This window comes from Lampetra planeri, chromosome 21, assembly GCF_965212315.1.
Source record: "Lampetra planeri chromosome 21, kcLamPlan1.2.h2, whole genome shotgun sequence".
Classification (NCBI taxonomy): domain Eukaryota; kingdom Metazoa; phylum Chordata; class Hyperoartia; order Petromyzontiformes; family Petromyzontidae; genus Lampetra; species Lampetra planeri.
Genome location: NC_136127.1, coordinates 2,104,037 through 2,130,708, shown reverse-complemented (window position 1 = coordinate 2,130,708; position 26,672 = coordinate 2,104,037). Strand labels below are relative to the sequence as shown.

Sequence of the window (26,672 nt, the reverse complement as noted above, 5' to 3'; positions counted from 1 at the left end):
CTGGAATGGGAGCCCAACATGAATTCTGTCATGGTAATAAGTAACCCAATTGTTATTCCCTGCGCATTATTGTGGCATAGTCATGCCGAGTGATTTGTGTTTTACCGCTGACATTCGTTTGGTGTTCAGCTTTTACGACCAATGTTATAATTCATAATTGTGTTTTTGGATTAGGTCGTGGTGTAAAAATGTTGTGTTTCGTAAACCCTCTTCCACCTGACACGGCCAATGAACACAAGTGTCACGTGAATCAAACGTGGCCAAATTTACCAGCAGCACTGGCGGCGGTGTTGTTGTTGTTGTTGTTGGAGAGGAATCTCACAACATTTAAATGGCTACGCCGTATCGCTGGAGAATAATTACACCCCCCATCCTCAGGTTAACAGCTCACATCTCGAATGTTGTGGCTGTTACATTCTGCTCGGAAATTACGGTTGCTCATTGTGGTGTATGCTTTACAGTTTAGTCCTCTTTTTGAGTACTAATCGGGTTACAGTATTGACCTATAACATGTGACCTGGCCGGGTTATGCCACCGGCGTGTTATGCATGTATGTTGAACCGTACATAGCCAACCGTGCTCATCGGAGGTGCGGGGGAAGAACAACAAACTTAACACAAAAAGCAGTTCTAAAGAATTGAGTTTACAACCTACACTTAAAAGTGCATAGCTCCCAGTGGCATCCTAATATCTGAAGGATGAGCGCTCCAGACGGCCGCAGAAGCGCATCTCACAGCGTGCGATGCGGTGGCCATCTTTGTTCGATGGTCAGCTAAAAGCCGCTGCTGCCAGGATGACTGGAGTTCGCGTGATAGTTTATGCTCCTTACACAAGAATGAACTATGTGCTATAAATAAGGGTCATTTCCCGAAACGTCGCCGATTATTTATATATATTTCTTTGCAGGCACTGTTGTTGACGAGTGTTTATTTTTTTTATTGAATCGATTACAGCCATTCAGACACGTAACAAATTGGTTTTCAGTCGATTAACAGAAACGTTGCCGGACGAATTCAAATAGTTCAAATATATTCGTCTTGTTAAAATGCACATTTGTTAATCTGTGCGTTTATAGTCTTCAATAATGCTGCCTTGAAATTTTTGCAAATGTATGCAGGGTAAATATATGGGGCCCACACCCAGGCGCGTGCCTATTTTTCAAAGAGCGTGATATTTTTTAATATGTTTCGCAATCTTTTCCCATTTCAAGCCCAACTACGCTGCCACGGTTCTGTATCATTAGGAAACTTTCAGTAGAGCAGGAAGCGCAGGCATCACGGCCCGTAGAAGCAGACATCAGAGAGCTACCTTCGAGATTCCTCCATGTGGACCGCCTGTTCTCGACGGCAGGGTTGCAGCACTGTCCCACCCACTCGGCCACTAGGAGCGTTGTTCAACGCATCGTAATCAAATCGATTTATTTATTCCCAAACTGAGTGCAGTACCCGTGCCAGTGAAGTGCTCTGACCTCTAAGCCCATCCAGCCACCTCCACAGTTCGGCCTTTTACGAACCATCATGCACAGATTTGTTGTACAGCTACAATAGAGATCCTCACAGATTAAAACTGATCATTGACAATGAGAGGTTTTACTGTAGTCACCTTGTTATTACTTTACCCTTGAACGTACATTTCATAATGCGAATTGGATATAGCGCGATGAATGTATCAGGGAACACCTGATACATTCATAACGCGGATGCGAACTGGATATAACGGGATTGAGTAAACAGAACTGCGTCGCGCGAGTAGGAATGAGCGGTTGTACGGCTGCCTCGGCGTAGCATCGCACAAGGCAGTGGGATACTGCTGGATGCTTCTAGATGCTACCCAGCCTGCGTACGCATCTCATGTGTTATCGCGGACAGTGCTTCACCCCATATTATATATGATTACTATAACGTGATGTTCTTCAGGAACGCAACTGCTGCGTTATAGGAGAACAGATTTATAATAAGAATCTACAGTTGGATAAGGACATAGCCGAGCCGTGGCGCGCACACATCTATGATCCAGCACTGTAGAGGCAAGGGTTGGTGGATCACACAAATGTCATGAAACTCCTTTCCTGCGGGTGCCGAGGTGCCGTAACCCTGGCTCACCAGGAGAAGGCAAATGTGGACTGAACCATCTTCCATCTGTACGAGATAGAGTGTTGCTGCCTCGCACACATGTCGGTGGTTTTCTCGGGGTACTCAAGTTTCCTCCTACATGTAAACGCTCATGAAGTGGCCGATAACACCTGAATATATAGAGGGCCGCAGAGCTTGCAGGGGATGGGGAGTGGGGGATGGGTTGGCGCTGGCTCATCACCTGGCTGCCTTTCCCCACTTGTTTATGGCTCCACGCGCATCTGAGCCATTCTCCCTCTTCGAGAGCGAGCAAATGCTGTGTGCGTGCTCCAAGTATATTATTATATTCTTATTTAAATACATGACAGTGAATCGTTTTGTTTTTGGAAGTCGGACCATCGCACAGGTGGGGGGGCCTACTTTTGCGGGTAATGCCCCACCCGGGTGGGGGTGTTGGCTGCCTACCTCGCAGCAAAAGTAATTCCCCCCCACAGGTGCCAAGACAACGGTTGATTCTGAATCATCGGCTCTGCAAAGTGCCTCGCTTGGCGAGCTCGGGAACCGCTCTTCTATATCGGGTTCCACCCTCATTTACCCTCAATTTGTTACACCTGGCATGGGCAATGTGGAAAACACATGCAGGATGTCTCCGACCACTTTGTTTTAATTTAATTGACTTCCCCTTGCGCGGGTCACGACTAGGTGTGACTGCCATTTCTATCCAATTTAATCCCCATGGTGGGCCTGCAAAGCGCCACCTTTTTTTTTGCAGGGGCCCCAAAGAGCGGCGTACACTTGAGAATCCCCCCACTTTAAAATGTATTTTCAAAAGGAGTATTTCTTTTGATCAACCTTAATCTCCTGCCAAAAGTGAGTAATCGGATGACCGTGCGAGGTTTCTTCTGGAGTGAGCCATCTATTATATAATGGTTTCCGACATCTGAACTCACTCATGGCTCGTCCATATGTGCTGGATAATATCCACACACTCCTGGATAACAGCCAGAGTATTCTGGCCCCAATTCCCAATGCTGTAGAAACCCTACCCTACAGCTGAGATCTTTATAAAACCCATACTAACTACGAGTCCACCTCTCGAGAATGGCGTTCCTTATACAGCAGTCCCTCGATTAACGGTGACATCGGTTAGCGCTTTTTTTGGCTAACATTTCGCCTCCCATAGGACCCCGTGATTTCAACTAAAGTAAATATTTTGTTCAATGGGCACGTTTACGTTATGCACGTGGAGGTGCAAATTTTGGCCAAACCGTACGCTTTGTAAGTGTTTCTATTAATATTAATCCTTCAATACGGTCTTATAATGTTTATTATTAACATTGAGTGTTTAAATGTTATAAACTTTGTTTTAGGGTCAAAAAGGTCAACTTCGGATCGTCTTGGAACGGATAAATGCTTTTTAATGTATAATTCCTATAATCGATTAACAGTAGTTTTAAAAAACGTTAACCGAGGGACTACTGTAGTTGATACACCGCCATCACATCGCATATCCAAGCCCGCCCGTGTGAATGACATTGAAAGTTTTAGATTGTTGTGTCTGTAACGCGCATTTGTTTTTGGGACAATCGCTAAACACTTCCTGGCGCGCGATTTCTCTCTCTCTCCTCTGCCACGGTTGACCACCCCAACAGCTGCAGTACAAAGCAGATGCCGATAGTCAGAAGGGCAAGGTCACGACCGTGTCCAACACGCCGGAGATCCAGCGCGTCAAGGAAAACCAGAAGAACTTTAGCTCGGTACTTTCCCAAAACCCTTTGCCGAAAGCGCAAAACGCGCTGTCTTGTCTGTCCGTTTGTTGCCCCCCCCCCCCCCCCTTGTGATCCTTAACAGTTTTCCTCCAATGATGCCGCCTTTTTTTTCCTCAACCACCTCTCCCCCTCGCTGTACTCGGTTTTTTTCGCGCAACTTTAATTGCTTCCTCGTGCACTGTTGGCGCGCGCTAACGTTCCAATTTGCAGCTCACGACTCCTAACGAGCTTGCGTGCGCGTGCGTGTGTGCGGTTGGAGTGGATTGTTGTTTGAATTTGTGAGGCTGATGAATAGCTCTTAACTCTGGGCAGCTAAACCGCTGCGGGCGTGTTGACGGGGGGGGGTTCACATTAACTGACCGTGGCTGTGTGTCACTGGTGATTTTTCTTTCTGTTCAAGGAGCAATACAATGCAACACCGATTTCGTGCTAACTTCGAAGTGCTTCTTCTTGGTTCTTTCGGTTAAGTCACGTAGAAGGGAAATAATAAAATAATAAAAATAAAACATAATAAAATAATTCTCACAGAATTATTTTATTATGTTTTATTTTATTATGTTTTCTTTTTATTATTTTATTATTTCCCTTCTACGTGACTTTACCGAAAGAACCAAGAAGATGAATCCCTGCAGTCACGAAAGCTTTAAATCGAAATTCGAAGTGCTTTTCTAAATATTCGATTTCATCATGACAGCTGTAACTGCTACAGCATAGGTAACATTAACACATGCTCGATCATGAACCATCAGGCATCCTGTAACATCGCGGTTATCTTATTATTCACGTGATGCGAGCGTTGTTACATGATAGTCCAAGTGCAAACGTACTTTTTTTGACGTGGATTTGAACGATTAGCAACTCAATACATTATTGCAACTAGACTCAAGAATTGATTATAATGTTTTAAAATAGTGATAAATGTTGCGGCCTCTAGTGGCTGCAGTCTACCCCTTAGCCAATTACATACAACACACACACGTACAACACATCACTACTCCACACACGTGATTTAGGCATGTATTGCGAGCTAAATAGATGAATCAATGCATCGTTACATCTGTTCTCTTCTAGTTTTTAGGTTACATTGGGCTCTGGACGCAGCTGCATTCAACACCGTGCTCTAGCACAATATTAGGACTGACTCTACAACACAAATAAACCCTCCGCTCCTGGACGGTGTCTTGAGATGCGGACACATTTAGGCGCGACATAAATCAACCTTGTGTGATGTCATATTAACACTAAACTGGTTGCATCACCTGGCTCGAATAGAGCCACACAGGTGTGCAAACATGTGGCCAGCACAGGTACGCTAGTAGAGTAACGCTTTCCCTTGTCTTCACGTAATAACTTGTAAACTCTTTATGTACCTGTACCTGTGTTTGCCACACCTGTCGTGAAGAATGTGTGAACCTGGACTAGATAACTGAAGTTCCCTGACCTTGCGTGGTGTTCCCACTGCCTATTTTACTTATTTTCCACTTGCGCATCTTGAGCCATACTGGGACCGAGCCGAACCAGCACGGCAATGGCTCAGAAAGCACGGGTTTCCTTTTCCACTGCACGAGCCGAGCCATGCTTTGACGTGGAATTCGTGATGTCAAGATGCACGCTAAATGATGCGATGACACGTTGATGCAGTGTTTGCATTGTACCGACTGCCACGAGACCGTCATTAGCACCCGTCATTAGCTCCACTTGACGCGGTTGTGATCTGGCTTGAGCAGTTGAATGTGACATTGTAGTTGTTGCTCTGCATCTACATCAGCAGCCACACGACAAGAAGAAGAAGATTAGCTCCAACCCTAGCACGGCTTGGACCCGAGCCAGATTCACGTCTTGCTGAGGCCGGCACAGCACGGCTCCGTTCCGGCTCGGCTCGGTAACATTCCAATGAGAAACCACCCATGCCCATGCTGGTCCCGTGCTGGCACGGCTCGGAAGTGCGAGTGGAATAGGGGTACAAGAAATGTCCTGCTCTGAATTTAATCCGCCAAGGTGTGCACACTTTTTAACCTCTTTTTAACAAGGAACGGATATTGACTTTGTTCTGGTGTGGGGACAGGCCCGAATTGACTCGTTTCACGTGCGTGGTTGCTTGCACGTGCGTGCGTTTGTGGCCGTGTGTGTGTGTACACTCACGCCTGTGCATGTGCGCGGTTCCATCGCAAGGTTTTGTACAAGGACGACATAAAAGCTGGCACCTCGGTGAACGCGACGCCCGAGCTGCGACGCGTTAAGGAAAACACAAAGAACATCAGCTCGGTACTCGCCCTGGCCCACGGGAGCGTGGGCCACCTCTGCACCGCACAGTTCGCTCCTCCGCTCGTGTCCTTATTCACCATCCCCTTTGCGAGTCTCCTAACAGCTTTCCCTTCGGCACCTACCTCCTATACAGCAGGTCGCTACCTCGCATTTCTCTCCACGCTCTAACAACCCCTCTCGACTTCGCTGCCAGTCAGTCTCTTTGCGTTTGTTTCCCACTCTTTCTCTCTCTCTGTCCCCCCGACGTTTGCTCACACCGTTCCACGCCAGCGTCTTCTGTTCCTCTTGCAGCTTTCGGCTTTCAATACAAGCGATCTGCCACGCGTTTTTATTCTGTTTGTATTTCTACTCACCGTGTTTAGTAATCCTGCTCGATGCCTCGTGTTCAATTCACACGGCTTCACATCGCTGCTGACAGTTATTTTGTTCAACAATATTTATGTTACCCATTCAATGTTTAGATTAATATAAAACATTGCCAATGATACTGACTCTATGTTTCTGTGTGTGTGTGTGTGTTTGGTATGTGTATCGATGTACTGTATATGTGTCTCTCTACATTTGTGATACCTTTGTGTTTGTAAAATTGTGGATTTTTTAATGTGCCTGCATGGTTGTGTGCGCATGCACGTGTGTGAGTCCGTGTTGGTGTGTGTGTCTGTCTGTATGGGTATGTGTTTATGTGTACACGTGATGTGCTGGTGTTTGTGTGTATGTGTCTTCCTATTTGTGCACCTGTGTTTGTGTATCTTGGTTGTTGTCTGTCTGCTTTGGTGTGTGTGCCTGTCTGTGTTCGTATGAATGTATTCATACACGTGACGTGTTGGTGTCTGTCATCACGTGCACATATATATGCACGTGACGTGCTTTTGCATGTGCGTTGGTGCGCGCGTCTGTGTGTCTGTATATGTGCGTTGGTGTGCGTTGTTGTGTGTTGGTATGGACGTGTTTGAATGAATGCGCACGTGCTCCGGATGCGCTCTTTTCCGTACGCGTTCGTGGGTGCGTGCCCGTTGCGTGCGTGTGCCCGTTGCGTGTGTCTATGTGCCCGTTGCGTGCGTGTGCCCGTTGCGTGTGTTTGCGTGTGTCTGTGTGCCCGTTGCGTGCCCGTTGCGTGCGTGTGCCCGTTGCGTGCATGCGCGTGCCCATTGTAAACAATCACAGGTTTTGTACAAGGAAGGCATCAAATCGGGCACCGCTGTGAACGACACGCCGGAGTTGCAGCGCGTCCGGGCCACTCAGAAGAACATCAGCTCGGTACCCATCCACGCCCACTTCCAAATCACCCCCCCAGTCCACAATCTGTGATTATTAAAAAACACGACATTACTCCTCCCTCCTGCCCATGATCCCCCTATTCCCTTCATTCCCCTTTGACATACTTTGTCCCCCGAGCGTTTCCCTTGACATGGCAGAGCGGCGAGCCCAGGTGCTCTTGTCCATTCCCTAATCGCGGTGGTGCAGTGACGCGCTGCGTCAATCGCACGTCTTGTTATTCGCCGTCTCGCCCAAACCGTCTGATATTCCTCCTGTGTCCTGAGCTCTTGAAAAAATATAAAAATCGCTTATCAAAAAAACACCAACAACATTACCCATGAAGCAACTTATTGCATCGACCATGTTTCCTTGTATAATAGGCCGCGTGAAAGTAATCTATTCATACATCCACTGTCCTAATTTACAAAATAAAGTTGGATAATTTAATTTTGTTCGTTAAACTCCCGTGTCAGATTTCACACTTTGTCAATGTATTGCATGTTACGAATTTATTATTTATAGAGTACAGGTTACCATGATGTTGTGCTTTTTTAGTTATGGGTTATTAATTGGGATTTTAAAGAGCACATTTATTCACACACACCCTCGCTAAACCAGGGCTGGCATTACGACACACAGAGTCACGTAGAGCTGGTGTATTCAAATGATGCATCGCTGCACGAGTAGACTTCATAATTACACTGGCTGCATCGCATCTTTCTGCACCGTCGAGGAGGAACATATTTCCCAAATCCTGTTTTTAATCGACATACGAATCACTTTATCTAATGTCTTACTTACCTTCAGGTGTTTGCCCTTCATGTGCGCTTCTATAATGGAATTATATTATATTCATATTCTTTGGGTCTTGGAATGACATTATTTACAATTGCAGTATTATTTCGCCCTCGGGTTGACTTCATGGTTATATTGAAGGTCATTAAATATGCAATTGTTTGTGCATTGTGTGTGTGCGCAAGTTTACATAAGTGCTTTGTGTTTCAAGGTTTTGTACAAGGACCATATTAAGGCCGGCACTTCACTCAAAGACACGCCAGAGATCCGCCGCGTGAAGCAAACTCAGGATCACATCAGCTCGGTAAGACCGTCCGCCCAGCGCCGCTCCACTCACCCCCCACCGAGGCCCCAACACCGACATCTTCCACCGCCTCCCGTTTCATCGCCACCCACAAATGAAGACCAAAGATTCCAGCCCCCCCCCCCCACCGTGTAGCCTGTAACAGACTGTTGAGGCAAATGTTGTTAGCGAGTAGCACCGATGAAGGCCAGCATGACACACAAGAGGGTGGTTGGCCAGCACCACGCCGGGCTGCCTTTGTCTCCCTGGCGGTGATGTTTACACAACGGGGAGTGAAGGGAATAGGGAGGTAACGGGCACGGAGGCTGAGTTGACCTCGGGGAGGCTCAGAAGCAGTTCGAATATTCACCACTGTTATTGATTGTGAGCGGGAATCGCACTTGGGTAGCCAGAATCGTAGCGCAGCGTAGCACGAACCGCTGCGCCAACCCCGCCACCACACACACCAACAACCACCACTCTTCCCACTATCGCCACCACAAACACCAACAACCACCACTCTTCCCACCATCGCCACCACAAACACCAACAACCACCACTCTTCCCACCGCAAACACCAACAACCACCACTCATCCCACCATCGCCACCACAAACACCAGCAACCACCACTCTTCCCACCATCGCCACCACAAACACCAACAACCACCACTCTTCCCACCATCGCCACCACAAACACCAACAACCACCACTCTTCCCACCTCCGCCACCGCAAACACCAACAACCACCACTCTTCCCACCATCGCCACCACAAACACCAACAACCACCACTCTTCCCACCATCGCCACCACAAACACCAACAACCACCACTCTTCCCACCATCGCCACCACAAACACCAACAACCACCACTCTTCCCACTGTCGCCACCACAAACACCAACAACCACCACTCTTCCCACCGTCGCCACCACAAACACCAACAACCACCACTCTTCCCACCGTCGCCACCACAAACACCAACAACCACCACTCTTCCCACCGTCGCCACCACAAGCACCAACAACCACCACTGTTCCCACTGTCGCCACCACAAACACCAACAACCACCACTCTTCCCACCGTCGCCACCACAAACACCAACAACCACCACTCTTCCCACTGTCGCCACCACAAACACCAACAACCACCACTCTTCCCACTGTCTCCACCACAAACACCAACAACCACCACTCTTCCCACTGTCGCCACCACAAACACCAACATTCCACCACTCTTCCCACCGTCGCCACCACAAACACCAACAACCACCACTCTTCCCACTGTCGCCACCACAAACACCAACAACCACCACTCTTCCCACTGTCTCCACCACAAACACCAACAACCACCACTCTTCCCACTGTCGCCACCACAAACACCAACAACCACCACTCTTCCCACCGTCGCCACCACAAACACAAACAACCACCACTCTTCCCACCGTCGCCACCACAAGCACCAACAACCACCACTGTTCCCACTGTCGCCACCACAAACACCAACAACCACCACTCTTCCCACTGTCGCCACCACAAACACCAACAACCACCACTCTTCCCACCGTCGCCACCACAAACACCAACAACCACCACTCTTCCCACTGTCGCCACCACAAACACCAACAACCACCACTCTTCCCACCATCGCCACCACAAACACCAACAACCACCACTCTTCCCACTGTCGCCACCACAAACACCAACAACCACCACTCTTCCCACTGTCGCCACCACAAACACCAACAACCACCACTCTTCCCACCGTCGCCACCACAAACACCAACATTCCACCACTCTTCCCACCGTCGCCACCACAAACACCAACAACCACCACTCTTCCCACTGTCGCCACCACAAACACCAACAACCACCACTCTTCCCACTGTCTCCACCACAAACACCAACAACCACCACTCTTCCCACTGTCGCCACCACAAACACCAACAACCACCACTCTTCCCACCGTCGCCACCACAAACACAAACAACCACCACTCTTCCCACCGTCGCCACCACAAGCACCAACAACCACCACTGTTCCCACTGTCGCCACCACAAACACCAACAACCACCACTCTTCCCACTGTCGCCACCACAAACACCAACAACCACCACTCTTCCCACCGTCGCCACCACAAACACCAACAACCACCACTCTTCCCACTGTCGCCACCACAAACACCAACAACCACCACTCTTCCCACCATCGCCACCACAAACACCAACAACCACCACTCTTCCCACCGTCGCCACCACAAACACCAACAACCACCACTCTTCCCACCATCGCCACCACAAACACCAACAACCACCACTCTTCCCACAGTCGCCACCACAAACACCAACAACCACCACTCTTCCCACCGTCGCCACCACAAACACCAACAACCACCACTCTTCCCACCATCGCCACCACAAACACAAACAACCACCACTCTTCCCACCGTCGCCACCACAAACACCAACAACCACCACTCTTCCCACCATCGCCACCACAAACACCAACAACCACCACTCTTCCCACCATCGCCACCACAAACACCAACAACCACCACTCTTCCCACCGTCGCCACCACAAACACCAACAACCACCACTCTTCCCACCATCGCCACCACAAACACCAACAACCACTACTCTTCCCACCTCCGCCACCGCAAACACCAACAACCACCACTCTTCCCACCTCCGCCACCACAAACACCAACAACCACCACTCTTCCCACCGTCGCCACCACAAACACCAACAACCACCACTCTTCCCACCTCCGCCACCACAAACACCAACAACCACCACTCTTCCCACCTCCGCCACCACAAACACCAAGAACCACCACTCTTCCCACCATCGCCACCACAAACACTAACAACCACCACTCTTCCCACCATCGCCACCACAAACACCAACAACCACCACTCTTCCCACCATCGCCACCACAAACACCAACAACCACCACTCTTCCCACCATCGCCACCGCAAACACCAAGAACCACCACTCTTCCCACCATCGCCACCACAAACACCAAGAACCACCACTCTTCCCACCATCGCCACCACAAACACCAAGAACCACCACTCTTCCCACCGCCGCCACCGCAAACACCAACAACCACCACTCTTCCCACCATCGCCACCACAAACACCAACAACCACCACTCTTCCCACCATCGCCACCACAAACACCAACAACCACCACTCTTCCCACTATCGCCACCGCAAACACCAAGAACCACCACTCTTCCCACCGTCGCCAGCACCACAGCCACTGAGTAAGGTTTGACACGTAAACGAAACATGCCAATTCGTTCCTAGTACAGCACACCGGTGTGTTGGAGAGTAAACCCACAACATTTATAATTCGAGTACGTCGTTTCACCCATCTGGCACTGAAGAGTGTTAATGACATCAATGACGTCATGCCTGCCCGCACACGAGTGCCCGTGTTTATAGTCGATCGCTCTGTAACCGCTCGCACGCCCTGCCGCCCCGCACAGATTAAATACAAGGAACAAATCGGCACAGCCACGGTCGTGGCGGACTCGCCCGAGTACCAGCGCGCACGAGAGAACCAAAAGCTGATCAGCATGGTGAGTCCTCAAGCCCGCTCCGCGTGCACCCACACACCACCCACGTGACGCGCCTTCACTCGCGGTCACGCTACGGCTTCAGTAGGCGTTTGTTGTTCTTCCCCCCCCCGCACCTCCGATGAGCGCGGTTTCGCTACGTACGGTGCAAAAGAAGTGCAACGTACATACGTATATTAGCGCGGTTGTCTACGTACGTTGCTAAAGAAGCTCAACTACATAGATACATCCAAAGGCTCACGTTACTTTAACCACCAATGAGAGGGAAAGGTGATTGTTCACGCTGCCCATAACTCAACACTGTGGAGGCAGCAGCGAGGATTGGTGGATCATCACACAAATATGACGAAACTCCCTTCCTGTGGGCGTCGAGGAGGTCCCATACCCTGGCTCGCCAGGAGAAGGCAGCACAGGAAAAATTTGGACTCCGCCGTTTCCGTCCTTATGGGATCGAGCGTTGTCCCCTCGAACGCGTGGGTTTTATCTGGGTGCTCCGGTTTCCTCCCACATGTAAACACTTATTAATCGACCAATAGCACCTTAATATATAGAGGACGGCAGAGCTTGTGCAATTGTTGACACCGGCTCACCATGTGACTGCCTTCGCCCTCGTCTGTGGTTCCTCGCGCCGCTGGGTCTTTCCCTCTCTACGAGAGCGAGCGAATGTTGCGCTGCGCGTTAAAAGGTGAATTTTATGTATATGTATTCTTTATATTATTCTGCAAACATCGCGGTGGTGTTTTGATTTTCAGACGCCACTTTTTATAAAACGTTGCTCAGCGAAGTTCGCTCCCGTGTGGAATGACAGCGATTCTCGATTGTGTCGTCATTCATTCGAACCGGCGGTTCGCATCCGAGGGTCATTTTCATAGAGGAGGATCTTGCATCGATAATATGATGGATCCTAGCGAGCCGCAGAGCAACAAAGTGATGACGGGCGAAGGCTCTTATCAGAAATTGCTTTCGTCGTCGGTCTGTAAACGTCTGTAAATGTCTCCACGTGATCTCTGTGGAGATGACTTTTCCTCGGATCGTTCACAACCCCTATTGCTCTCTGGAGTTCAGATCTAGAAGTCGGTGGCGTCAGAACACCGCACAAACCTTGCGGCGTATACATGTTAACCAATCAGTCTGGAGTACTACCCATTGAAAACTTTCACAAGAAAAATACTCATAATAAAGGTATTTGGGTTCGATCACGTAAATATAAATTTGTCGTTAACCCACCACCACCCGACACATCCAATTAGTAAGGTTTGACACGTCAACAAAATGTGCCAATTAGTTACTACTTCAGCACACCCACAACATTGACAATTGTGTTTAACTAAAGCAAACACTGATAAATGAACCGAGCTACAATGATGATGTATTTCTATTGATTGTTTTACATACGATTGCTTTCATATTGGTTCCATCTTGTTGGCCATTCATGCTAGCTGTGGTTTAGGAAAATAGTCGACAACTGTGCATGCTTGCTTCCCTGAGAGTCGCTGTAGGTATTGGCCACTGCCTGCACCCATGGTTTACTTTGCGCTTCGTCTCTTGATTTGTGCTGCTCTTCAACATTCCCTCTCTTTTAACTCAAGAGGGCAGCACATTGTGCAAAACTCATCCTTGTTAATTATAGGTCCATTACAGTACAGAGTCACCTTAAAGCATCTGCTCAAAATGTAAAGCATTTCCTGACTATAATTAAAGCTAGGTGTTTGTAATCCGCATGCCTCGCTTGCCTTGCAGGTGAAATACAAGGAGCAGCTCGCGAAAATGACCCCGATCAACGCCACCATGGACACGGAGCGCGTGAAGCGCGCTCAGGGAAACGTCAGCGCGGTACGCCCGGGTGTGTGTGTGCCGGGGGGGGCGCTGCTCCCCCCGTCTCGGCATCGCGACTTCTCGAGAGAGGTCCGTCGGGGCCGTGTCATTGCCTCTTTCTTGGTCGCTCCGCTGGTGACGCACACCTCAATCGATCGGTCAATCTTAATTTTTTGTGCCAACGTCGCCCTCAATCTTGTAGGCATCGGTGCACGTTACACCAAACGGGAACAGTGCGGGGGCACCTACCGCGACTTGCATCATAATGGGCCACATTAACCCAATGGCATTTCTGGCAAAAAGTTGCAGGGGTTCCTGCGCTGATAGAGGCTCTCAAAAAGTGTGTGCCTAGCACTCCCCCACTAGTTTGGGTGTGGGGTGGCGGTAGTTCCTAGACATTGCTATATACATAGATGTAGATCCTTTTAAGTGCCAGATTAAAAGGGTCCCACCTTGTAGGACTCAAATCACCTGGAATGTGCCCCATCTCGTTAGATCTCAGAGAAACTCAGCAGGTGTTGAGCCTGGATACCACCTGAAATGGGCAGCCATCACGCACAAGTTGTAATAGAGTTACATGGTGGGCAGCAGGGGGCAGTGCAGCAGCATTCGTTGTTACACTGCACTTCCATGTGCCCGCGTTTGTCCTCCCCACCTTCACCAGCCAACACCGACCAGAGTGGTGAAGTATGGTCGAACGATCCCCATGACTCGCACAGCATGGAGAGGCCCTCATCCAGCAGTGGATTGACAGAAGGGCTGTACGTACATATAAATTCATGTACAAAGGGTTCAAACTCCCCTTCATCTGGCACCGCTCCCGGCCATTCTTCCTGTTACCATTTACAGATCATTAAAGTGGTATCTTTTGTAAAATTTTACATTATATATTATATAAAGCAGACAATTTAATTTTGGCCCACGAAAGAATATTAGTGGATTGGCCATGAATAACAAAAGCCTCGACTAGGTTTTAGTGTAACGCATTCAGAAGGGGCAATGCACTCGTAAATTGATACCCTTTTGAACGTAACACTGGCAGTGTTCAATTTCTCCCTGGGCCAGAAGATGCCAAGCACATGCTCTAGAGACAGCGTGACGCTTGGCAGGGGCAGCGTGCTATAACACGGGGCTCCACCCTGTGGCACCATCTTGTGAACCTGAAACCGCTCCAAGTTATCTCTTTCCTCGAAGGTTTCTCTGAATTCCACACTGCAATACGGACTCCGCTGCCTAGTTTTGTGTTGTGTTGTATGAACGACTTTCGGCTCCTCGCTCAAAACTCATATATTATTCCCGAAGTCATGACCCCCCGCCCCCCTTTAATCTCCCCCTCATAACCGCCACCATTACTTTTCCATCTTCATATTATGAGTTACTGACTGTCACTCATTAACCCCATCCATTGAATCCATTCATCATCGTAATTTACCGTCATCAATTTCACTTTCACCGAACTCGCGCATCACAGATTTGCCCCCCATTGCTTCCTCTCATCGATTTCATTCACCTCATCTCCACCATCACATTCACACGTTGTATCGTTCTGAATTATCTTCTATGCATTGCCAAACAACAGGGCGGATTGTGCGATTACCATTTGAGTTGAGTGAGTTTACAAAGATCCACTCTTATTGGCCGTATAAACACGTCGGCACGATGAACATTTGGTGACACCAAATTTCTGCTCTGGCCCACGGACCACGTGATGCCCACTGGACATCTGTGAAACCTACTGGACATCATCGGATTCCTCCACTATACATAAATATCCTGATTCTGAAGTGAAATGGCCTTCGTGCCATAACGTGTAAGCGGTACGTCGATAGGCGTTGCGAGACTTTAGCGGCCACGTCACCATTCTGTCTCCCCCGACCCCTCGCGCCGCCAGGTCTTGTACGCCGACCGCTCCAGGAGGGAGATGCAGGGCCGCGCCAGCTGCCTGCTCGACACACCTGAGATGCGGCGCGTGCGCGAGAACCAGCGCAACTTCTCCCTGGTAATGAGCGCGGCCCCGCACGCGGTAACACCCTGGTGCGGCCTGGTGAAGGACTGGACCATGGGTCTCCTCACCATTTGTTCCATAGCCATGCCTTGTGATATTTGACTAGCTAGACCAGCACACAGGCAGTAACACAGAGATTAAAAACGTATTTCTTTAGAGCTGCTTTTTTGTGTTCATTCTGTTGTCTTTCCCCCACACCTCTGATTAGCGTGGTTGGCTACATATGTTTAACAAGTAGGCTTTCGCGACCAATATGATCCATAATAGAGGTTTTTGGGTTAGATCATGTAAATATATAAATGTGTCGTTAAAACCCGCCATCACCCTACACAGCCAACTAGTAAGGGTTATCACGTAAACAGAACATGCCAATTCGTCACTAGTGCAGCACAGCGGTGTGCTGGAGAGCCAAGCCACAACATTTACAATCTGAGTACGACGTTTCGCCAGTAATTACAACTAGCTTCATCAGGCGACAGCCAGATTTGTGGAGAAGCCTTCCTGTTTCGTTCCTTATATAGAGGCGTAGATGTGTTAACCACCCTTCTGCGCTCTTGCACAATGTGGGGGGGGGGGGGGTTACTGAGGCATCGTACATTATGCGTGTGCATTATGGGGGGCCCTTTGAACTTGTCCTTCCTGTCTATTGTGTTTATTAAAATAGCCCTACCAACGGTAATCCTTATTGAAGTACGCTGCCCTTTGTAGGCATGCTTTTAATAATGTATTATTTGATGATTCACTTCCACGCAGCACTAAGACGGTAGCTATCCGAACGGTTAAAGTTATTTTGATTTCTTTCAATTTCGATAGATTCTCTAATTAATCTTGGCCAGTAGTAGCTAGTTTTGCACTATATTTACACGATCTAACCCAAAAATATCTATTATGGTTGCCTACATATGGTGCGAAAGAAGTTCAAAATACGTCCAGAAGGCTGTCGCAATGGCGAGATGTTAACTACCTCGCCTGGTCTACAGGAGGTAGTGGGTTCGATCCCAACCCTGACGCCTGCTGTATATTTTGAGTTTGCGTGTTCTCCCCGTGGTCGCTCGGATTTTTATCTGGGCCCTCCGTTTTTTCCCTCCACAATTTAGAAACATGCGTTTAGAATATTTGGCTGCTATAAACTTCCACATGATGAGCCACTTTGTTGACCTATCATTTGTGGCCAGGTCGCTTCTCAAAAAGAGTTATATAGCTCAGTGGGTCTTACCTGGTAAAATCAAAAGTTTAGTCTAGTTTTAGTCTTTCTGTAGTTGCTGCGTTCATTATCGGGGCCCACTTGGCACCAAGCTTAAAGAATAACAGCAAGGTTTGACAATGGAACTCCTGACTAAAGTTTTATGATCACTCGTTAAAAAAGCTTGCATCTGCTGATGGTTAATATGTGGTTAACATCGGACCAATGGAGAAACGCGTTCAACAGTGTCGTTGCGTGTCACCTAAACAAGCACTCTGCTGCACAGTGATGACAATAAAAACTCACCACAGGCATCCTCAATACTGCCTTATAATGAAAGCAGAGTGGAGAAAGACTTGACTGGCGTAGATTTGGAGACCGCACTGGGATCCCAGTGGGAAATTTTAAGATGTATTTTCTTTCACCGGGCATATCCCCGGGGAAGTAATATAATTAAATAATGAATTTACACCGTTCGTTTTACTTTTGCAGCGCATCTTAAGAAGAGGTCCTGTTGTCCTGTATTTTTTTTTTGCAATTTCAGAAATCTGGGTTATTTGGTAATATCAACACAAATGCAGCAACCATCATTGTTCGTTGGATAAACACCGGTGTTAATTATTTTTGTAATTTGACTGGTTTATTGGGGGTCATCAGTTAAAATTGAAACTCAGCAGTCTTAATCTTAATGTAACTTCACAACGAGGGTACATTTATTCAATAGTTCCCTTTGGCAACCGTTTTTTTAATTCCAATTACATTCAGTGGTCATTATTCAGAAATTTGCTAAATTTTAATTTGATAGAAATTCCCCATTAAAATTACACTTTGTTAAATCACTCTTAGAATGAGTCCACAGGTCACCGGGTGGATCTACTTGCCGTGGCGGTTGAAACGATGGCACAAGCTCCTTGAATTCCCCCCGCCCCGCAGTGTAAATTGGCTCAACCGCAGCGAGTTGATCGGCAGGCCGCGTGTTATGGCGGGAGGAAAGTGTCGGCACTCTAACTTCTTCCAAGACATCTGGCCAGCGTGGAGGAGTAGACCAAAATACTCTCGAGAGTTCCCTCGAGGGAAGCCCTTTCCGCCAGCAGTGGCGTGAGTAAGGAATTGCAGGGCTGCCCCTGCTGCCTTCACCTTCGCTACTGGGATGCTTAACTACAAAGTTGTAACCTCCATGACTCGTACTGCAGATACCGTGGTTGGAGGCGCCACGGCCGTCCGTTGAGTCTCGCACTGCGTTCCCTGACCCCGCTTTGCCCGCTGTCACGCCGCGCAGGTCAAGTACCACGAGGACTTTGAGCGCATCAAGGCCAAGGGCTTCACGGCCGTGGTGGACGACCCCATCATGGAGCGCGTCAAGCGCAACACGCGTGATGTGAGCGACATCAGCTACCGCGGCATCCAGCGGCGCACCGTGGAGATCGAGCAGCGGCGCCTTGAGGCCGAGCAGGAGACCACTGCCGGTTCGTGTGTGTGCGCGTGCGTGTGGGGAGTGGTAGTGTAGCGCTCCGAGCCTGGCGACCCGGGTTCGATTCCCACTCACGGCCAACACCAGTGACGAATATCTGAACCGGTCCTGGGCCGTCCCCTCGGTCGACTCGGCCTAAAATGAGTACCTGATGTGATTTGTGAGCATCGCCACTACAGATATAAAGGTGGCCGGGCGTGGTGTTAGCCACCCAGCCCCTCGTGTGCCGTGCCGGCCTTGAGTGTTGTGTGCTAACAGCACTTGCCCCAACAGTCTGTTTAAAGGCTATACAGGGGGTCTTTGTGTCCATCACCACGGTTGTGTACAATAAAAGTATGGTATAAAGCACCCTTAAACAACCGTTCTCCTCAGGGCGCTATGTCTGAAAAGGCGGATATAATTTAACGTCACCCAAACAAAGGAAGAAGTGAGAAAGACGTTTGAAAAACTAAAGAGAGAGAAAGCCACTTTAAACATATGTGTTTTTAGTCTAGATTTGTAGTGCCTTGGAAGTCCTGACCTCAAAGGGCAAGGAGTTCCCGAGTTTAGGTGCCGCAATTAATGTGCATACTTGCAGGAGACCGTAAACAAAAAAGCCACAGTATTAAAATTATTTAGACGCGGCCAATGACGTCTTGAGTCGCGCCTTGGCCGCGTTGCCACGCTTCACCTGCGCCCCGTGGTCTCTCCGCCTCCGACGTTTGCCTCCGTGCCCTCAGACTTGCGTGTGTGGCGGACCAACCCTGGATCCATTTTTGACTACGACCCTGCGGAGGACAACATCCAGTCCAAGAGCCTGTATCTGATGAATGGTGAGCTACTCCTTCTCTTTGCCCATCGCCGTTCACTACCCACACCACCCCTCCCTCCTCCTCTGCTCCCAAACCCACAGCTGCCCGTCTCTGCGCGCACGCCCCACGTACGTCGCGTACACACGCTTTGTACGCACTCTGTAACGCTTGAATGGTCACCGCCATTCCATTTCTCTGAGTTTGTTGCATATGCCCATGTGTGGCCCAACTGTGCAACCACAGTGGCTCGAAATCGGTTATGACAAGCACATTTGAGACGTCACAAATAATACTTTTAAAGGCACTGTGGTTCTGGATGTGCCCATATTCTTTTGCATTTATGGCTTTCCAAAGCTTTTCAAACGACTTTAACATGAATAAGAACTATGGTCAGTCTGTGTTATGATCAGAACGCACTTATGAGACACATTGTAGCTTGTTATTGTTTCACACCTATAAAATTATATGGCATGCACACCACAGTATAAACCATTATAAATGCTCGGTTAGTTTATTTGCATGGTATTGCTACCTTTATTAGGTTTGTTCAACTAATGTGTCTATCCTGACCATTGTCCACGTATTTACTTATAGTAATAAGACGATTTATTTATCACATGAAGCCCTACTGAATCTCAAATGCCTTAGGGATGAATCTGTTTGGAATGATCGGCCAATTCCCTTTGCACGTGCCACAAAGCTGGCGTGCCTGAATAACACTCACGCTCTGCATAGATAGCTCAGCAACCTACTTGTTGTATTGCCTGCAGACACCTCTCTGCTCTTTCCCTTCATCAGAATTATAATCTTTATTGTGGAGAAATCTGATGAGCTATGATGCTCTTTTTCACAGATGTCCAGCAGGGGCAGGTCAGAAAGTTACCACAACAAACAATACAAAAAAACACAATAGTATAGGAAAGGTAAGAAAATCACTAAAATAAAATGTTTTACCTTAAACGAAACTTTTTTTATTTCATCAGCTAAAGCTCAGTGGCGTCATCTTATCAGGTGCAGTCATTCATGTTCAGAACACTTACAGCTGGTATTGTACCGGCTTGAGTCAGGAAATGGTCTGTGGAAGGTGATGTGATGGAACTACTTTACAAAGTGACTTCAATTGGGCTCTTGACTACATTGGGGCGTCACACCTTTCAAATTCCCTACAGAGAGTCCTTGTCCTATGGCAATCAAACTGAAAATGATTTGTGCGTTCATCGGTGATTGAGCCGAGATCATCAACAATGACGACAGTTGGAAATCTGTTTTTTCTTTCACGGCCGGGTGGCCGAAACACGATTTTTTTTTAATCCCAGGATCTCAGCACCGCCGCGTCAGAACCCTTGAAGCCCATGGCCCAGCTTACCGGGCAACAACCAGAATCATTGACACGAATTCTCACATGCAGCGCTCCTTGTTGTTTGTCTGCCAATGACTATTAATTCCCCGCCCCCCCCCCTTCTCCGCAACAGTGCAAGCGCAGCGCCGGAGCCGCGAGCATTCTCGCTCCGCTAGCGCCCTGAGCATCAGCACAGGCGACGAGCGCTCTGAGGGCTCCGAGCTGGAACGCAACTACTCCTACTACAGCAACAACGCCTTCTACGCCAGCGCCAGCACCAGCGGTACCGGCCCCGCTGCACACGCACGCGGCCCGCGGGCTGCCCCCTTTCCCCACCGGTACCTGCGGGCAGAGCCGTCGGCGCCAGAAGCCTTCGCGGCACGCGTGGGTTTCCCCTGGATATTTGCCGAGCCGAGCCGGAACCGTACCGCATACCGAAAACCACCTCTTGAGACGTTTCATCGAAAACGAAACGATACAAACTAAACTATGTTTTATTTTACCAGTTAAGGCCCACTGAGCTGCGTAGCTCTTTTTCAGAAGTGAACTGGCCACAAATGATAGCTCAGCAAAGTGGCTTATCACGTGGAAATTTAAAGCAGCCATATACTCGAAATACATGTTTTTAAATGTGGAGGGTAAACCCAGAGGACCAGGAGAAAAGTCCATGTCACCACAGGGAGAGAGACACCGAAAACTCCAAATATTCAGGCGTCCTGTATGCCAGGTGAGGTAGTTAACATCTTGCCACCGTCGCGCCCACAGTGGCGAGATTTGAATCTGGATTGGGGCCAAGCAGGGCCAGGATTATTCATATTTATCATTGAGTGCGATGTCAGTCTGTACATGGGGAGAAAACAGCATCATCTATTATTTTGCTTGTTTGCCCAGGAAAGCCTCGGCAAACAAGCATACATCCCGCACCTCCGATTCACACAGTTGGCTTCGTACTGTGAAAAATAAGTTCAACACACATACAGTATTACAATTCAGTAATTTGCTGATCATTTCTCAAATGTTGCCCTTCGACACGCGTCCCGACTCGTTCATTCCACGTGACGTCAGTTGCACGGCTCGGCTTCTTCGCGTGAGAAACCAACGTGGCGCCTCCTGTGCTTTGTCGTGCTGGGTAGGCTCGGGGGTTCCCGGGATTCTGTGTGAATCCCACCCACACTGCACCTCTGATGAGCATGGTTGGCTACGTACGGTTCGAAAGAAGTTCAGCTAATACATACATACGTACATACCGCACACTGAAGACTCGAAGAATTCATAACCTCGCCACCCATACATGACCCTGCATCACCATCATTACCATTCGACCCCTGTAGCATTCACGTATTTAGTAGTGCAGTAAAAAATTTCACTCATCTTCAGCAACATCTTTAACACGTCCGTTTATTTCTAAAGCACGATGTTCCTAAAAATACGTCAGCGAGTAGAAATGTTTGTCAGTAACAATTGATATAATATATATGGTCGCACTGCTTACTCACAAAGTGCTTGCCACAAATATACTACAATACCTCGTCAAGGAGCATAAACCATCAAGCGAACTCTGGTCATCCTCGCAGCGGCTTTTGGCTGGCCATCAAATAATGACGATCACCGCATCGCGCGCTTTCAGATGCGCTTCTGCGACCGTCTGGAACGCTCTTCCTTCCGAAATTAGGAAGCCATTGGGAGCTAGCACTTTAAAATAATTTAGTTTTAAAACTAATTTCATTGAACTACTTATTGTGTTTAGTTTGTTGTCCTGCCCCCGCACCTCCGATTAGCACGGTTGGCTACGTAAGTTGCAAAAGAAGTTCAACATACTGTACATATCTTCTGTAACAGTGAACATTTTATATGTATGTTGAATTCCCCTGTAATGCAATATTTAAATTCTGCATGATCATAATTCCAGCTGCAGCCCCACTCCCCCCCATTACACACTTACCATTTACCCTTGCCTGGACCAAAATTACACAGATACACCAGAGTCTTTCATCTCTAAAAGTAAAGAAAGCTTGACTATCAGGAGAGGACAGGGTCTGGAAAATGATAAATACCAACAAGCTATCTTGTCAAGTGATGTATAAGCCAGCGAGGTTTCACTGCCGGTGCAATGCGTGGTTCGGAATCAGAAGTTTGTGGGTTCAAATCCTCTCTGGGATCACATCTGCCCATAATTCCTATGGGGTCGATGAGAAAAGTGCCACAATTATGTGGTAAGTCAACAGCACTGGACGGCTCTTGCTCCAGGACTGGTGGAGGTGACCAGACGTTGTTGCCTTCTTCGTCACCAATGCCAGGTTCTGTGGGAGTTTGAATGGAGTGGTTTCCATAATGGCAGCAAGGAAGTGAGGGGATTAGAACGTTTACTCATCCCCTCACCATTTGGAATCATTCAGAACAACGCTTTGCTGCCACCCCAGGGACGCGTCTCGAAGGAGAGACAAGTAGAGAGAGAGAGTGATTCATCATGGATTCGCTATATTGGACATGGCATGCATGACCAATTGAGTTCAGATTATTATGATTATTTAGGGCTGCTCTGCTTGGCCGATTCAAAGGTTTAACTTTGATCACGTGCTCAGCTGCTGACCCATCTAAAACACTGTGGGGCCCTCTGTGGATAGGGGAAAGTGGGCCATGATGCTGGGGCCCTCTGTACGGGTACCGTGTTGCACATGTGTTAAGATGGCACCGCCAGTTACACAAATTCTCATACATTGCACTTGGCCTGTGCATATTTACTCCGCATTCCACCTGAAAAAAGTTTGCATGTCTCTATCCCCGTAGTCACGTGGATTTTTCTCCAGGTCCTCTGGTTTTCTCTCTCCACATTTAGAATTAACACGCATTTAGAGTATTTGGCTGCGATACATTTCTATGGGATAAGCCACTTAGTTGAGGTATCATTTGTGATAGCCAGGTTGCTTCTGAAAAACAGCTATATATAGATCAGTGAGCCTTACCTGGTCAAAATAAAAACAATTATTATAGTTTCATTAAAATTGCTGGATGAAGGCCATGCCAGTCGTAATTTTGGGGCAGTGCACGTGGCAGGCGGTTAGTTTTTAAGCTCTTTGGGTTTTTTTCTTCTTGGTTTTTTCGGTAAAGTCACGTAGAAGGGAAGTAATAAAATAATAAAAATAAAACATAATAAAATAATTCTCACGACGTTTCGGCCACAAACGTCGTGAGAATTATTTTATTATGTTTTATTTTTATTATTTTATTACTTCCCTTCTACGTGACTTTACCGAAAGAACCAAGAAGATGAATCACTGCAGTCACGAAAGCTTTAAATCGAAATCTTTGGGTTTTGTTTCTGCAGCTTGCTACCAGCAGGTGAAGACAGTGGTAATTCCACAGCAAAGGTCGTCTTCCGTGGTCACCCAGCAGACCACCGTCTCCTCCATCCCGTCCCACCCGTCCACCACCGGCGTAAGTTGCCCCCAAACTCGCGATGTTGCGAAGTCCGCAAATGTTCCGCTCCGTTCGTAATGAAGTGTAAGGGGAGCGCATTGGCGGCGGCGTTTAAACACAAGCGTGAGTAATGCACGTCACCACTATCCTCATCATTATCGCTACTGCCTCATAACGGAATCGTATCGACCTCGTGGCCGACTAAGCAGTGCTAAGCGGGACTCTGAATACATATCACCGCTTTATGAAAAGTATAAATCTCGTGTACAGTAGTCGGTTATTTCCCGAGCGCAAAGACAGCCAAGCTCATGTACACTGGTAAGGTTTTTGATTTGATGTTCTGATTGAAGGTACGTGTGACAAGGAAATGTTACTTTGCATGGCCATTGTCCTTAAATTGAGCTCCAGTTATTAAGATGTATTAAATGCATTCATTGATTACATTGATTTTGTAATATTCCCGCTGTGCACTGTGGATGTAAATGATGATGTTGTATATGTAGTAATTTATCTTCAGTCACAAACATGCCCGATGATTATTTGAGTTAAATGGTATCCGAAATTACAAAAGTAAAGGCACATGTTTTCCCATATAATGCACGATGTAAGAGCATGTGCAATACGACAGCGTATAAGCAGTTACAGTAGGAAATATTATGAGCTGGTTTTGTAGAATCTTACTTGGAATTTGAAATAATTTCAGGAAAAATAAAAAATGTAATCCTTCCCATACAGAATGTAATCGTTGCCATACGATGCACGTACAGTGCAAAATTTCCCTGCAAGGCAAAATCAGTAATTGTGAAACATGTGCTGGAACACGCACGCACGCACACACGCACGCATTTACACACACACACGCGCACACACACACGTGTGCACCTCCAGCGCTCCTACCGAGCCCTCTACGACTACACGGGCGCCGACGACGATGAGGTGACCTTCAAGGATGGCGACGTCATCATCAACGTGCAGCCCATCGACGAGGGCTGGATGTACGGCACCGTGCAGCGCTCTGGCAAGACCGGCATGCTGCCTGCCAACTACGTGGAGGCCATCTGATCGGTGCCACCTTCCCGCCCCCCACGCTGCACAGCTCGAAGTTTAACCCACATCGCCACCACCGTGACCTCCGCCCCCTGATCTAGCATCGGGACGCCCGCCTCCTCCTCCGTTGGTTTCTTCCCCATCCACCTCACGACATGCGAACCGCGACGCTCTCGATCCAGTCTCTTTTGTTCAGATTAAAGTTAAATTGGGTGGTGCGTTACTGAAGCACCGCGGAGCAGCCATTGCATTGCTCATGAACGTGCATAACTGACATGTGGGAGGTTGGTTGCGGAATCTGTGGGATAAACATCGAGCGACATTGTGCGTACAAGCTGTGCAGCGGAGGCGTTGACAACTGGAAGCAGTGGTACATGTTTACACCGGTACAATTTTTGGTCTTTATTGATTCTAGAATAAGCTATTTGGGGGTCATGTTAAGGATTCTATTCCAAACCCAGAATCTAATCAGAGAAGGCACTCAGAAATGAGCACCAGAGAGTATCACATGTGTAAGCACGACTTCCAAAATCAGCTTAAAATTTAAAGCGCTCCCTAACAAAATAAAGATCGGTTCCAGGTGGCCTCGAACAGAAACACTAAGGTTTACTTTAGACTGCCATGAAAGAGTATTACATGCCTTACATACACAATACGCTTTTTGCCAAAAGTGCCTATGCAATACCTGAGCAATGATACACTTCGCAAGAAACCTTAATTAAAAGGCGTTGTTTTAGTTCAACATTAAAACGATGATGTCAAAGCAACCGTGGCTATGAAAGTAACATGTCTCAACCCAATGTATCGAGCCATTTCAATACAATGCCATTCCATCTTACCATCCTGTTTCTAAAAATGCATCACCGCAACACTACATTTGATTCTGGTTACTCTGTGGAACATTTAACATTTATACTTGCTACACGTGCAGAAAAATGGGGAGACGTATTTTTTCAGATTCACTGCTGACGTGGTTGAGCACAAGAAACACAGCACACACCCTGCCCGTTTGACGCCATCAATAGCCACGTGTTGTCCATTCGAATGCTGTGGAAATATGGAGTTCTGTAAGGCTAAAGTGTGAACACATAGTTGCACATTGCTGCCACATATAATAAAGCTAAAACATGAAGCTTATGCTGGTCGTCATCTGTACTATTTGCGTACGTTTCCACGCGCAATTAAGTGGAGCATTGTTTTTTGTCCATTTATTTTAGTATTCAACGCTGATATTATATAGTGTACGTGTGACTGAATCTTGGGACCCTGGAAATAAAGAATTGAATTTTTATGACAAGCGGTGAGTTATCAGGCAGAGGTGAAGCGGGAGATATGCTATAGCCGCCCTCATTATATTGGGGACCCGCAATAGTTTTGTTTGATAAACGTACAAAGGTGCACTGATCACATCCAGGACCTGGTTGGCTCGGCCTGTCCAGTGGCAGGTACCCAGTGGCGTCGTAACGCCATGAGCTCGGGGGGGGGGGGGGGGGGGGGGGTGCGGCAATCGGGTCAGGTGGGGCCTCGGTATTTGACTTGTTCTCGCACAGTCTCACCTAGGTGCTTCAAAAAATGTTAACAC

The 26,672-nt window shown here is 47.9% G+C and overlaps 1 protein-coding gene across 1 annotated transcript in view; it reads left to right on the top strand.

The window, feature by feature from the left end:
* Nucleotides 1-26,220, top strand: part of NEB (nebulin) — a 212,268-nt gene extending 186,048 nt beyond the window's left edge. Inside the window, exons 131-142 of the mRNA XM_078603725.1 lie at nt 3,725-3,829; nt 6,014-6,106; nt 7,271-7,363; nt 8,370-8,462; nt 11,933-12,025; nt 13,763-13,855; nt 15,729-15,836; nt 18,305-18,491; nt 19,216-19,308; nt 20,760-20,909; nt 23,952-24,061; nt 24,932-26,220. Of these exons, the coding sequence (XP_078459851.1) occupies nt 3,725-3,829; nt 6,014-6,106; nt 7,271-7,363; nt 8,370-8,462; nt 11,933-12,025; nt 13,763-13,855; nt 15,729-15,836; nt 18,305-18,491; nt 19,216-19,308; nt 20,760-20,909; nt 23,952-24,061; nt 24,932-25,105 (1,392 nt within the window). The 3' untranslated portion in view covers nt 25,106-26,220. The remainder of the gene's footprint in view (nt 1-3,724; nt 3,830-6,013; nt 6,107-7,270; nt 7,364-8,369; nt 8,463-11,932; nt 12,026-13,762; nt 13,856-15,728; nt 15,837-18,304; nt 18,492-19,215; nt 19,309-20,759; nt 20,910-23,951; nt 24,062-24,931) is intronic.
* The last annotated feature ends 452 nt before the right edge of the window (nt 26,221-26,672 follow it).